The sequence below is a fragment of the Acanthisitta chloris genome, unplaced genomic scaffold (assembly GCF_000695815.1).
Source record: "Acanthisitta chloris isolate BGI_N310 unplaced genomic scaffold, ASM69581v1 scaffold765, whole genome shotgun sequence".
NCBI lineage: Eukaryota > Metazoa > Chordata > Aves > Passeriformes > Acanthisittidae > Acanthisitta > Acanthisitta chloris.
Genome location: NW_008675176.1, coordinates 24914 through 40734, shown reverse-complemented (window position 1 = coordinate 40734; position 15821 = coordinate 24914). Strand labels below are relative to the sequence as shown.

General features: G+C 37.0%; 1 protein-coding gene across 1 annotated transcript in view; it reads left to right on the top strand.

Moving 5' to 3' along the window:
* Positions 1-15821, top strand: part of LOC103803075 (E3 ubiquitin-protein ligase parkin-like) — a gene marked incomplete at both ends in the record, with an annotated part of 123645 nt that overhangs the window by 90048 nt on the left and 17776 nt on the right. The window contains one exon of the mRNA XM_009075612.1: positions 4217-4457. Coding sequence (XP_009073860.1) covers positions 4217-4457 — 241 coding nt within the window. The remainder of the gene's footprint in view (positions 1-4216; positions 4458-15821) is intronic.

The window sequence follows — 15821 nt, the reverse complement described above, 5'->3', positions numbered from 1 at the left end:
AAAGATGTGGATCTCCAGATAATGGAAAAGTTGCAAGTTCAAACTGAATCATAGCTAGTGGAGTGTGAAGAATTGCATTTTTTTGTGATTGGTATGCAAGAAAAAAAACCAGCACCTAAAAACTCCCAATTTATGGTTAACATGAAATTAATTTTTTTAAAATTTCTTTTCAAGACAAAACACCACAAGAAATTATTTGTTTTCCATTCACAAAGCTTTGAATTCAAGCTATTCTCTGCTCTAGTGTTTCTTTAAATAAAACATTTCAAAATAAAGTGTAATGCACTTCAGAAAATATAATATGACTTCTCTAGTGGGCTATATATTTGTTAGATTGAGAACACTTCTTTCAGTATTGATGTTACTATTAAAATATGATGTCAAGAAGATATCAAACAGAAATCTGTCAGAATCAGAGAATCATAGAATGGTTTGGATTGGGAGGGACGTAGTTACAGATCATCTAGTTCTAGCCCCCTCACCATGGACAGGGGATCCTACACAGTAGATCAGGTTGCTCAGGGCCCCATTTAGCCTGGCCTTGGACAATTCCAGGGATGGATCATCCAGAAGTTCTCTGCACAACCTGTTCTGGTGTCTCACCACCCTTTCAGAAAAGAATTTCATCCTAACATCTAATTTAAATCTCTTATATTTTAGTTTAAAAATCTTCCCCCTTGTCCTGTCATTATCTGCCTATGTAAAAAGTCCCTCTTTTATTATAAGCCTCCTTGAAGTACTGGAAGGCTGCAGTAAGGACTCCCCAGAGCCTAACAAGAGGATTTCGGAAGTACTGAAACACAGCTATCTTTTCCCTTTTCATAGTTTAAGTCGGTCTCGCCAGCTGACCTTCTGATTAGCCCACAGCTGTCAGCACCATGTTGTTCACTCGGGATGTGCTGATTCAGCTTTGTGAAATTCAACTTGAGAATTCACAAGAAAAAAAAAGGAATAGTCTTGAATAATAAAAAGTTTTAATTTTAATTTCATCTGCTATGAATTCATTTTCCCAAGTTGGCCAAAACCCATTCTCTGTAAAGAACCAGTCCTTAATACTTGTTTTCATCATTTGTGGATCTTCTCTGTTCCCTTTGCTCTAGTGAAAGGAGATACTTCATAATCTACAGTATATACACTTGCAGTATTTCCCTTTGGAATATGGATCACAGGCATTAATTTGGATCAACAGATAAGACAAGACAATATCTCTAGAATCATTAATAATAGATATTCTCAAAAGAATGTTTCCTGAGGCATAAAACAAATACATGAAGAAAATGAAAGTGACATTGACATAAACAATTGTATCTTAGATTTGTGTTACAATAGTAACCTAAGGCAAAACCTAAACATTTACAGAAATAGTTTGAATTGTACCTCTTTTCTTAAAGAAAAATCTGAAGACGTAGCCCATCAATTGTCTAAGTAATGGAGTTCTATTTTCTATGAAAAGCATTAATCACCCAACTGGTATTATTTGGAACTGCTGACAGATATTCCCATCCAGTTCTCTCCACAATTAAGATATGATCACAACATTACAAAACTGATGTTTTGGCATTCCATATCTATTATTAGTCAGTGGCTTCCATATCAAATCTACACAGTGTGCAAATCAAAGGATATTGTTTCCTTCTGTCATCTCTGAAAAGTTATACTGGGATCTGCCAATTAAGCTTTCACGTGACTATTATCTATAACATCATCAACAGTAGTGATGTTCAATTTTCCAAAGTTTGCTTTTGATAAAGAGATGCAAGAAAGCTAAGATGCAACATGTTCACCTGCCCTTCTAAAATGAAAACTTTTATGAAGTGAAATCCAGAAATACACTGTTGCTATGGCCGTATTGATGTATAATTACCCAAAGTGCAAATTTTACATCTTTCTTTGAAGTATGTAGTTATTGACATTGTTGGAGAGAGAATAGTAGATGAGATGAAGCTCTATTTTGTTTCAGAGCTAACCACATACCCTCCAGCCTGAAAAAAGAACTGAAAAGGAACCTATACTTTTTTAAAAATCAATTGTTTTAAACCAGGCATCTAAATGTGTACAGCAGTCAAAATCAAGCAAGAGTGGTTGAAAAAGGTTGTGGTGCTGTGGGTGAATTGGCAAGCAGCCTTTGCCATCCCTCTTATTCTCTCTTATACAACATCCCCTCAGTGTGACTGTAGCAGGGACTGTGTACTGAATCAGGAATGGATGCAAGCTTTAAAAGAGAAAAACAAACCCAAAAAACTGAGAAGGATAGTTGATGGGGAGAAAAAAAAAAAGGCAGGACAGGGTCTGCTTGAGCAAGTAAACCTGTCAGAAAAGATCCTCATTAAAACAGGATGTGACTGATTGGCAGTTTCTTAGGGGTTTCTCAAGGTTGTGGGTATTTTCATACATACCTTTTTTGCTTTTTTAATTCTCACTGTAACTGAGCAAATCACTTTTGAGCTCCTCATTTGCCTAGGTTATTAATTTCATTATTAATTTCTTGTAGGTTATTAAATTCTTTAGTTTTATGCAGTATCCTTAGTTGAAGAAGTTTTGAGTGACAGCCATGTTTTGGCTTTTGTGTTAATGAATTAAATTATTAAGCTATTTAAATGGATCTTGTTAAAATGCTATGGGCCACAAGTTGTAAAAAAAAAAAAGTGACCTTTAATGTCAACATAATGTTTTAAGGCTGAAATCTAATAACTGCTTTGATTGACTATTAAGACTGCAGCATATTTGCTCTGACAAATCTCTGCTGGCTGATTACTGCTTCACTCAGGAGAGAATCTGTTATTAAATATTCAATTAAAAAAACAAAACCCCAAAAAATCAACAGATTTTTCTCATTTAGAAATGCATTGCATAAGAAAGGTAGGGTGGAGGGAAAAGTACTGAGAAATAATGCAAGAGAATGAAGGCCACTAAACAGAAAAGAGACCAGAGTAGAAAAAGTGATAGAAGAGAGAGTGGGATAATAACAAGGATATAAACATCATTAAAATATCTGTAAAGGAATCAAAAGTGCATGTAATTATTGCAAATACAAACTACTAATTTTAAATTGTTGTGTAAATAATGATACAAATGCTTCAGAATTCTCTTTCTGTTCCTTCCAAATGTAATCAACAGCCTGTCTTGACATTTCACGGCAGAGATAGCCAACCTAATGATGCTGCAAAGAGTTAGAAAATTAATTTCTTGAGGGAAATTCAAACTGTTTACTGTGTATTGTATGTGGTTCATTCATGACACTAGGGAACTAAGTGTGGATCTCCAGAAGGTATCGCCCAATAAAGAACAGTTTTTGTTGCAAAGTGTGTTGTGGAAAGATCAATACAAGTTCTTTTTGAAAGCACTTCATTAATGCTAGGTCTTGTAAAATCTCTGTAATTTCTAAACAAAATGTGAATTGTATTCTGATTTATCTTTGATAAACCTCTCATAAGATCCTTATTCACCCCACTATTTTCTAAGACACAAGGTCTGGAAAGACTATCTGAGAATCACCTCTGATGAGAACTGAGAAAGAGGAAGAGCTTATGTATATGTGAGACCATAAAGTGGCCTCATTTTGGGCTAAAATTGCTAGCGGTCCTTTTATTTTATCAGCAAAGTCTATAGCAGTCATGATGTCTTCCACAGGCTTTCTCTACTCCTAAAGTCAACAGATAAATGTCATTTTTGGAAAGAATAGGAAACTCATACTGAGTCTACATCTAAAATCAGATTTAAGCTAAAAATTACATTAGAGAGAAGAAATGAGAATCAGGCTTCATCAGTAGCATCATACTTTGGAGTGGCTTGTTCATGAACTCTTTGTGATCATCAAATTTGACCCTCAATTGCTACATGGAGAGTGTGTATCAGTATTATCTGTGCAAATGCCTACTAAGTGTCAAATATTCTTAGTGCTTGATTTACTAGTGCTCCCTCTGGAGTTTTTTTTCTTTGTTCCAGTAAATCAGACTTATTTAGATCTGCTAGCTCTAGTCCACCATTTCTTTGTTGGATGTTTAGAATTTGTAATGTTGTGATCTTTTTGCCAATGCAAGTAATCCTAATTCCAGCAATTTATACTTGTCACTTTGCTTTAAACTCCATTACCGCCCACTGAAATTCTGCACAAAATGGCTTGGAGACCATTGAACAAATAACAAATTGGAGATAGAGGGACTTTGTCACTTATTGCCAATTATTTATTTATTGGGATTTTGGCTTTGTGTTGCAGAACTGTGACCTGGCTCAGCAGAGCATTGTTCATATCGTCCAGAGTCCACAGAAGAACACTCAGAATAAGGAGGAGACAGAAGATAACTGTGCTGGAGGTACTCAAAAAACCTTGGAAAGAGAACCTGAAAGTCTAACTCGCATAGATCTCAGTACCAGCATCCTCCCCTCAACATCTGCAGGGTTGGCTGTTATTCTGGATCCTGGGAAAAACAGTGTTTCTCTTCCCTCTGAAAAATCAGGTAATACAGTAATTGAATACATTTAGATACATGGATCCAAACATTTGTCTGTTTCTTTCTTAGGGTGAACAATTCTTGTTCTATACAACAGGGGAAAAAAACCCACCGCAATATACAGTAATATTAACAGGTGATAAGCATCTAATGTGTCTTCTAGCAAAATAATTTTGCTTTGTGGATAAAATGAGAGATTTCTTGCGTTGTTCCTCTCTCTAACTTGTATTATGTTAATATTTTTACAAATTATTATAAGCTGGCAAAATTCCCAGAGGTCTATGAGGCAAAAAATTGTCTCTGTAAATTTTTCATTACAGAAGTTTCCTCAACTAGAGTGTTGGGTAGCTTATGCATTGCAAACGTGTTTATTTCTCAATGTGTTATGATGTCTTTGTACCCATACATTTCGTAAAAAGATACTTACAATAGATTTATTATTTATTAAAACATAGCTGGCACAAAACATGAAGATGATCCATACTATAGATTTTAGTATTTCTTCATCCACCACATTATTACTGAAAATATCTTCATCATGAAAAATCATCTGAGGAACAAGTTAAGTTATTGCAAAATGGGTTGCACTGTATTATTTAAAGTTGTTCATGACAGAGAAGCTTAAGTCAGAAGCAAATATAAGAATCCATTAGCAATTACATGAATCTTCTCAGAGAAACCCCTTCCTCACACAGAGTCTGGCTCACCCTTACTGACAACTGTGTTGTCCCCAATGAACATACATCATTCTGTGCAATAGCAGATTCTGTTGTGATTTATTTTAATAGTCCATCAGAGATGTCTTTTTAGAAAGAACAGTACACAAATAACCTTTTAACACAATACAGAAGATAATACCAAACATATAGATCCAGAGGACAGAAAATAAATTGTGAATATGACAGAGATACCTCTGTGACTAACCTGACCACAGAAATCATCCTACTTAACAGAATAGCTACTAAAAATGTTAAAATAACTTCTAGAGAATTTATTAAGTAACTCATGCAGAAAATATACAATCCATGGGAGGGTCACAGAAGTATTCCACAACTGACTTGGTCAACCTCTCACTGCCATCTAATGATGAATGTGTACAGTTTAGAAGCAAATTAGTACCCAGCTTAATGATCCACATCTCCCAGTCTGAATGAGTAATGAGGTGAGGGGCACGTGCCGATTTAAATCTGGTAAACTAGGGGCATGACTTCAGCCAGGGCTTACTATCAGAAGCAAGGCAATGGTGTGAACTTTTTAGCATTAATCCTTATTTATTTTTTTCACTACTGTACCTGATATGTACATGGCTTTAATAGCTGTACTTGACGTTACAGAATAATGTAAAAATGTGTAAGGACTTTTAAAATTTGTCACCTGACATGTTTGTCCACAGACTACAAACTCTGTGAAGCCAAGCACAAACAGATAGGTGTCTTCTATTGCAGCAAATGTTTTCATGGCAGAATGACAGCTGAGCAAAACATGTGTTGATAATATATGTGGAAGAGTTTTATCTATGATTAAGTTATAATAGTTTTTTCTCATGAGAAAAAGAAAAAGAGCCACTCTAATGCCTGATAGTTCCGTCTGGAAGGATGTTAATAATAATTACTTTTTAAGGGCCTGTTATCTTCTTTGATTGTTTTGATTCTCATTATGAAAACTTGTAATTTTATCTGTTTCACTGCACCTCTTTTGTTCAATATGGGGGACTTTGATGGTTTCAGTTATCATGGATTTGGGGTGAATTAATTGGTAGTAACATAAATCTGGGTTAATAATAATCCAGCAAGGAGGAAAAAAACCAAAAAGAAAAAGAAAGAAACATTATTCCAGAGATCAGTTTTCCTGTCAACTTTGCTCTGTAGCAAGGATTTCCATTGGAATAGCTGAAATGAGTAACAGTAGTAGGAATGAGTGGCCGAAGAATGCAGGTACCATCACTGATGATTGAAATGACACTTATTAAGCTGTTATTTTAGGAGGTGGATAGATGTAGTGATCAATGTACAATAGCAACCTATACATTTGAACCAAGTATAATATTTTTTCTTCTGTGTGTGTGAGATACTACCTGATGAATAGATGTATAATTTAAATGTACAATTGAAAGGCAGAGGATTTATTAATTGATTAATTTATTATTGTTTAGTCTCACATGCTACACACATACACCTTAATTGCAGCAGTAAACACTGACAATTTCATGGCTTTCTGAAGCCTAAGTTATTTGTTTGTTGCCACAGGACACTGTTGTGGTTTAACCCAAGCCAGCAGTAGAGCACCAGTCAGTGCTCACTGCCCCACCAGCAGGATGGGGGAGAGAATCAGAAGGGTATAAGTTAGAAAAACTCATGGGTTGAAATAAAGAGAATTTAATAAGGAAAGCAAAAGCCACACACAAGCAAAGCAAATCAAGGAATTAATTCACTGCTTCCCATGTTCAGCTCTCTCCAGGACAGCAGGGCCCCATCACACATAACAGTTACTCAGGAAGGCAAACATCAAACACCATCACTGCAGATGTCCCCCCTTCCTCCTTCTTCCTTCCACTTTATATACTTGCATGATGACATATGGTATGGAATATCCCTCTGGTCACTTTGAGTCACCTGTCCTGGCTGTGTCTCCCATGCACCCCCAAATCCCTTGCCAGTGTGGCAGTATGGAAAGCTGAAAAGGCCTTGGCTGTGTGTAAGCTCTGCACAGCAATAGAAAAAATATCTCTATATTATCAACCCTGTGTTCTGCACAAATCCTAAACATAGCTCCATACTAGCCGCTGTGAAGAGAGTTAACTCCACTTCAGTCCAAACCAGCACAGATGCTGACACTGTGTTCCTGCCCTATTTTTGTTTTATTTGCCCTCTTTTGAATTCTGGGGAAAAAGGTTTATGGTAATTTTTGCATCTCAAAGGCTTCTCCCAGAAGCTTTTTCAGCATTTGACTACAAAAATAGTATTTTTGAAGTATTGACATGAAGGTCTGAAGGTCAAACTGTAAAATATTACCAGAAAATCCAGGAGAGAGGCAACTCTTGTTGTATTGTAATGCTATTATATAAGCAATATACGTAAGTAGCATAAACGGCTGCACTTGATGAAAAAAAGCCCTTATTGCTTGGCATCCTGTCTCCACTGAAGGGTATTATTTACTCCTTGCAGAAGAGTATAAGAGGGCATCCTCCTCCCACCTGACCCCCACTCTAGTGATGAGTAATCAGCTCTTGACTGACGTGGAGAAATATCTTAACTTGCATTGGGTTTTTAGAGTAGTGTGTGTTTCTCTATGAGAAATTCAGAAGTTTGAAAGGCATTAACAAGCTACAAAAAATATGAAAATGGATCTAAATAATCTCCGCATCAAAGATTTTCAGGTTTTCATTCTTTGCAGGCAAGTTAAAATAAATGCCCTTTTGGAGGGATTTTGTTTGTATGTTTGTAGTTGGAGTTTGTTGTGATGTTTTTTGGTTTTTTGTTTGGTTTGGTTTTGTGTGATTTCTAATAGACATGTGAAAAAATCTCAGCATGGGACTTACATCCTACCTCACCCCCTCCTAATTTACATCTGTACAATATCTGGGACCAAGCCCTATGGTAAACAAGATGTAAGCAAATAAAATGTGTTCCATAATAGTTGCATATCAGTAGATGCATGTAGGGGTTGAAGGGATAATTGTTGGACTTGGTGATCTTGGAGATCTTTTCCAACCCTAATAATTCTATGATTCTCTAATATCTGTCTGAGAAACAGTGAATCTGAAAAACTTAAAAGTTTGTATGGCTCATCAGCTGAACTTGGGAATGCAACATGATACTGGGTACAAGAAAACTAAAATAATCTTTGGAAGTATAAACAGAAAACATAGTGAAGTGGAGAGTATGGTTTTTTTTTTCTCTGCTTTTGACACTGGCATAACTAAAATTAATTTAGCACACTGTTCTGGTGTCTAAACTGTTAGAAGGTCCAGGAGAGCATTCATGAGAATCCTACAAAAGTGCAGGTCATGATTGGTTTATATTTGTTGGTGTAATCTTATGGCATCTGTGGGAATGGAAATTTGGTACCATGGGAGTTTTAGATCTTACCAGTTGCTTTAGGATTTAAGCTTTCATTGTCTAGAAAGTGCAAGTCAGCAATTATTAATGCCGCACATTGATTTTAACTTTCCAGGAAATCAACCACTGATGCAAGTTATCCTGGCTTATAAGAGTTCTTCATATTTGACCATTTGAAAATAATTTTCTTAAGCATATAACCTGGAAGTAATATGAATGATAATAGGCAGCAAGTCAGACTGCAGAATCCCATTGCTTCCCTTTCTCAATATGTTTATTAGCTACTGATGTCAAGGAAATTTGTAATTACCAAAAGAAACAAAAAAATACAAAAAAACCCCAGTCAAAAAACAAAACCAAAACCAAAATTTAGTTTGATAGCATCTGTTTTCTCTAAGCTAATATTAATGTTGCCACTTACTTAATTCCAAGTTTAATCTATTATCAACTGACTTATTATTTTGTCTGAAACAATTAGATGTGGTTATTCTTATGTTTTTTTCAACTTTTAAATCAATGCTCGTCTAGTCAGTTCCCAAAAATATCCTGGTGTTCTATAGCTCATCTTTTACAAATGCTTGCATGCAAAGTACCTCTGTTTTCCCTTATCATTCCATGTTCCTCTTTTCACAGAAGAGTAAACAAAGTACTAGTATATTCTGACTTAGGTGTGCAAAAGTACTAGTGACTTAGGTGTGCAAGCTGTAAATTTTAGCTAAAAGAGGGAGTGATTGTTTTCCACCTGGTTAGGGAATGCTTTACCAAAACTTAAATTATGTTAATACCTCTTGTCTTTACAAATAACACAAGTATGAGTTAGGGCAGGTCAAGCCATCATTACCAAAACCTCAGTATTGTCAGTGATGCATAAATTGATGAGATGGTTCCCATTCTATGTAAGAGTCTGATATATGAAAAAGACAGGAAAAAGCATTTAGAACAGAAACCCACAATTTAGAGTTTGCTCAGTCATAACTGTGAATACTTCTGAGAGAAGCTGTGATGAATAAAAGCCTCTATATCCATTTAACCAGGGAATTTGCACTGTACAAATAATTTTTGAATAGTATTCTGATGATTGTATATTTAAAATTCCTGTGCTCTGTAATTCATATTACATTTTACTATGATTCTTTTGCTCAAAAAGTCTATAAGGATAAGAATTTTCATGTCAGCTTTGTATGAAGTAAATCTAGACCCCTGAAGTACTGTAAAATTACTTCACAGTTTTATAAAGCTTATAATGTCAAATTAGTTCCAGACTGGGCAATGATATGGTGTATATCTCTCCCTCCCCATTTTAACGTGGTGTTACACTGAGTACCACTACCCAGTACCAAGCTGAGTGCAACTGAGGTATTTCTTATCCCCATTTTGAGAATGCCATCAAAATGTGAGCATTCTTCCATTCAAAATGTACTCCGGTGTGGCAGAAACATTTCTGATGTTACTCAGAGACATGAAACTCTGTAAGAGTTCAGTAACTACACCAGACAAAACTGAGATGACAAAGAACTTACCTCCCCATCACCTAATATTGTTTCACTCTGTACAGAGCCAAATATCTAAGAATTTACTATTCTCTAAGAAGAGTGAAAAAAGGGTTCTTAAAACTTCTCTCCTGTCATTTAAGTGCATTTTTTCAAAGGAAATGAATCAGTATAAAGATTTTTTTCCCCCTTTGACATCTGTACAAATGATTTGTGGATTGATTATAGCACAAATTAATTAGTTAAATATACCTTAGGTCCACGGTATTGTAAATCAGTACTTTGAGGAGGGAAAAATCAGTATTCTGTGCAATTTTTATTTAGTAATTAGGTCTCTTTTCCCAGAGTTATCAAAATGTTGTTCTAAAAACAAATTATCAGAATACTTCTACACACCTTTCTTAAATTTATGGAAATAAACATGCACCATTTCATGGTAGTTACATGACTCTTCTGATAGTCCTTTCTCACAGACATCCATTTGAATGAGATTCATATTGCTGTGCAAGAAAATTAGTAAATTACTTAATATGCAACCAATGTATTCTTTCAGTAGACACATTCAAGTAACTAGTTACTTGAATGTGTCTACTGAAAGAATATATTGCTGTGCAAGAAAATTAGTAAATTACTTAATATGCAACCAATGTATTCTTTCAGTAGACACATTCAAGTAACTAGTTACGTTACTACATGTTTTTGGATTTGGTACCCTGACAGTTTACTTTTGTATTAGAATTAAACCACTTGTAATGAATGGGCACTTGTAAATGAAAGGGCATTATGGAGTACATTGTGGTTTAGTCTGTATTTGGTTCAGATATTTATAATACATTTTACAAACTTATAAATATTAAATGCAATACTAATTTGAGGATCAGTCTACCCCCAGAGAAGGGAAAGTATTAATTTACTTTTTATACAAAAGCAGAATAAAGTATCAACTCAGAAATAATATACTAGTCCTGATTTTGGCAAGTAATTTGCTGGAATCATGGCTTTATTTGTCTTCATTACACACAGTGTAAATTTACTGTATGTACAATTCTGTTTGAAACTTTCAAACAAAACTTTAAAAAATTTCTCTTTTGTGCTAGTCATTAGATCCTGCACATATCATTCATTATGCATTCACTGCATACACAAAACCATTAGACTTTGACTGGTAGACTTTTTGTCTTAAATTTGCTGTCAGTGTAAAATGCAATAGAGCTGATGGCATGTTCAATGCACTGATGTGCTGTAGTCACAGAAATTGAGTTGATCAGGCCTGAGAGGTCTTTGAAAAGAGAAATTGGACCAAAATTAGTCTTGTCTTCCTTCCTTTCCATTTTTCCTTTCTTATTTGATATTTTTGGACTACTTGTCCCCATCCTGAAGGGGAATCTTCTCTGTGCTCCTCACTGCTTCTGTTGGTTATTGGTTTTCCACCTACCCTTCATGAGTATTCCATATTTGCAATATGGTCTGTCCATTTGCAGTCCCTCATGCTTGTTTTGTTTTCCATGCTTTTGTGACTTGGATGCCTCCCTTTGGTGGTGGCATTGCTCACATACTTAATGCAAAGTGCTTACACATCATGTCTGACTAGACCATCAGTGTTAGAACATGTTTTTCAGAAGTAACCTTCCTTTAAGTATGTGCATCTGAGGCCTAAAAATGAAGAGAAGAGTATGACAATAACATTTTTATATGGTACAGTGAGACTTGATTTAATTTTAAATCAATCCCTCTAAATATTTCCCACATGTTGAGCAAGAACTTTTCTAAAGTTTGAAAAGAGTTTCCAAGCTGTTTGGTAAATGTTGTGTAGCAGAAGTTCTTGAATTGTGATCCATGTTTGAAGCTCTGAGATTCAGAAAGGTGTTGAGATAATGGTTACAATGATCTAGCTCCACTTGTTTTCAGCTAAAATATGTTGTAATCATAGAATCATGGAATTGTTCAGGTTGGAAAAGACCTTAAGATCAGTGAGTCCAACTGTTAACCCAACACTGCCAAGTCTACCACTTAGCCATGTCCTTAAGTGCCACATCTTTTAAATACCTCCAGGGATGGTGACTCTGCCACTTCCCTGGGAAGCCTGTTAATGTCAGTATATGTTGAATTATCCCTCTTGATTAGTTGGTGCAGTTTCTTGGATTATGCTGTATGAATATGTTTAGAGGTAAGGGAAGGCATGCCTCTAAGACAATGCTTCCCATTACAAGTTATTCGTAGTATGGTAATACTTCTGAAAGAGCACTCTATTTTTGGATGCACAGCAAAAAATGACTTGGAGTTTTTTTTAAATACAAATCAGCTCTCAGCCGCGAAAGAGCTATTATAAAAGATCAAACCAATTGTCTGTCTAAATCTAGTTCGCTTCTTCTTTTAATACTTGCCTGTTTTGTATCCAGTACTTCAAAAGAAGAAAACCATTCTTACTATTTAAAATTTTATTTAGAGGAGTATTCCTCTTTCCAAATAATCACCCCTGTACCCATATCTGATTATCCTTCATGTCTATTGTCTGGATAAGTTGACAAGAATGATAATGGTATTCTCTAATCTGACCTTCATTGGAAAAACACTTCCTAAACAGCCTCCAGTGTCAATTCTAGGGTTAATTGCAGAACAGAGGGAGTGTTTTCATCCCAGAAATTAAGCATTGCTAGTTCTGTCAACATTTCTTTTGCAATAGTTAAGTTTAAGAAACTTATTCTGGTTATTTTGCTTCCAGTACAGTTATGAAAATTTATCATTACAAAGTCCTTGTAAGTTTGCTCTTATGTATATTGTGTCTTCTGTTAGGGTTATTAACCCTTGACAATTCACTGCTGCAATACTTCCAAGTTCTATATATAAAATTGATATCCCCTCTTCACCTTCCAGCAACAGAAAAAAGTGATTTTATAAGACATTAGCATAATGGAACCTTTTCAATAAAATGATAAATTGAGCCCATTTCAGAAAACAGAACACACACTTGATAATTTATTGCAGCCAGTGCCATGCTGGAGACCTCATTCATATCATATGCTTTTAACACTGATGAGAATGGTGCCATTTTCCCCCACCTTGCATATCTGTGAAATTCATTTGAGAGGAAAAATGTTAAAAATGTTCTTTTCTAATAGAGGTTAAAGCACTTCTGGGAATGCTCATCTTTACATGACATAATTATATCTCCTGAACGTGACTAATTATGTTACTGTTTTTAAAGGCCCTTTCATGTTAATTGAAGCCAGTAGAATTTGCTAACTTTCCTCTGTTGAGGGGTGGGGTGGAACACAGTATTGTTCTTGCAATGTAGTTTGTTTAGGGGTGACAGCATGGATGGACTTTCTTGTGTAAACACATCACTTGCATCTCTATGCCACCACCTGGAGGTGATATTTGTAGGTGAAAAACATTCTGGATTGATTAAATAAAACTATGCATGTTATATTTTCTGAAATAATTGTTGGCATAAATTCATTACAGATGCCACTAGGAAAAACAGCAAAGTAACACTTAGGAAGCTCCTCTTATGTATGAAAACATGACAGTAGAGTTTAGGGTTATTTTTTTTTTAATAGGTAGAGTCTAATTATGAAGCACAAATAAGAGTCATAGAATGCTTTGGGTTGGAAGGGACCTTAAAGGTCATCTAGTTCCAACCGCTGCTGTGGGCAAGGATGCTTTTCACTAGACCAGGTTGCTCAAAGCCCCATCCAACCAGGCCCTGAACACTCAGGAAATGGGGCAGCCACAGCTTGTCTGAGCAATCTGTCCCGGTGCCTCACCACCTTCACAGTCAATAATTTCTTTCTAATATCCAATCTAGCCTCCTCTCTGTTATTTTATAGCCATTCCCCCATGTCCTAGCACTACATGCCCTTGCAGCAAGTCCCTCTTCATGTCCCAATCTGCAGCTGGGGAGGGGAGGGGGATTTAGGTTTGAATGTACCCAGAGCGAGATTAAGATACATACAAGCTCTAAACTAAAACTGTAAGTCACTTTATTGGCATCAAGGGAAGAAAGAGGGAAATAAGAGAAGGGGGAAAAAAGCAAAGAGAGTTACAAAAATCAAAAGATAGTCACCACCATGGATCCAGGAGCGCTCTATTGGTCCATATCTTCTTCGATGGGGAGAGAGCTCTGTCTGGGCTTGGTAAAGGCTTGCTTATATCACATGAAATGGCTATTGTCCCTGGGCATATCTAAACTTGCTGTTCACATGATGTCCAGTTATTGGTCCTGGGTGTATCGAGGCTTGCTGTTCATGAAGCATTCGCATGATATTCCTGTGTATCTTGCCTCAGGCTAGCCACTTCTCTGTGTTGAATTGTCATGCTGATGGCTCTACCCAGGTACATTGTTGAGACAACAATCTGTTTTCTTCTGTCTCACACTCCAGATTTCTTGTAGCCCCCTTTAAGTACTGAAAGGCTGCTGTAAGGTCCCTCAGGAGCCTTTCTATCCCTGGGCAGAGCAACCTTAACTCTCTCAGGCTGACTTTATAGGAGAGCAGCTCCAGCCCTTTGATCATCTTCATGCCCTTCTAGACTTAGTCCAACAGGTCCCCACATCCTTCTTTTGCTGGGGACTCCAGAGCTAGATGAAGTACTCCCGGTGGAGTCTCATAAGAGCGGAGTAGAGGGACAGATCACCTCATTTGACCTGCTGACCGCACTTCTTTTGTTGCAGCCCATGATATAATTGGCTTTCAGGACTGGATGCACACATTGCCAGGTCATCTTGTCATCTACCAACACCTTCTCCTTGGGGCTGCTCTCAATCCATTCTCTGCCCAGCCTATATTTGTGCCTGGGATTGCCCTGACCCAGATGCAGGACCCTGCAATTGGCCTGTTGAACTTCATAAAGTTTGCACAGGCCCACCTCTCAAGCCTGCCAAGGTCCTTCTGGATGGCATCCCTTTTCTCCAGCGTGTTGACCACACCACACAGCTTGGTGTCATCAGCAGACTTGCTGAAGGTGCACTTGCTCCCACTGTCCTTGTTGAAAGGTGACCCCTGAGGAAAACAACTAATCGCTGGTCTCCACTTGAACATTGAGCCATTGAACACAACTCTTTGAGTGCAGCCATCCAGCCAATTCCTTATCCACCAAGTGGTCCGTCCATCAAATCCATGCCTCTCCAGTTTAGAGAGAAGGACATTGTGTGAGACAGTGTCACATGCATTGCGCAAGTCCAGGTAGATGATGTCAGTCAATCATTCCTTATCCATCAACCCTATAACCCCATTGTAGAAGGCCACTAGATTTGTCAGAGATGATTTGCTGTTAGAGAAGCCATGTCACCTCCTCATTTTCCATGTGCCTGAGCATAGTTTCCATGTGGATCTGTTACGTGATCTTTCTGGGTAGAGGTGATACTGACTGGCCTGAAGTTCCATGGGTCTTTCCTTTTTCTCTTTTTAAAAAATCGGACTCATGTTTCCCCTTTTCCAGTCAGTGGGAACTTCATTGGACTGCTACAACTTCTCCAATATGATGGATAGTGTCTTAGCAACTTTATATGACAGTTCCCTCAGGGCACACAGATACATCTCATCAGGTCCCATGGTCTTGTGAAGTTTCAGGTTCCTTAGATGATCCCAGTCTTCTCCTACAGTGGATGACCTGTCCCTGCCTTTGCATTCTGCCACTTTGGTGGTATGACTGGAGCACTTGCTGGTGAAGCCTGAGGCAAAAAGTCATTGAGTAACTCAGCCTTCTCCGTGTCCTAGGTAACCATGTCTCCTGTTCTTTCTCTCAAGAAAGAACGTTTTCCCTAATCTTCCTTTTATCACTGACATACCTATAGAAGGTTTTCTTGTTTCCTTTGGCATTCC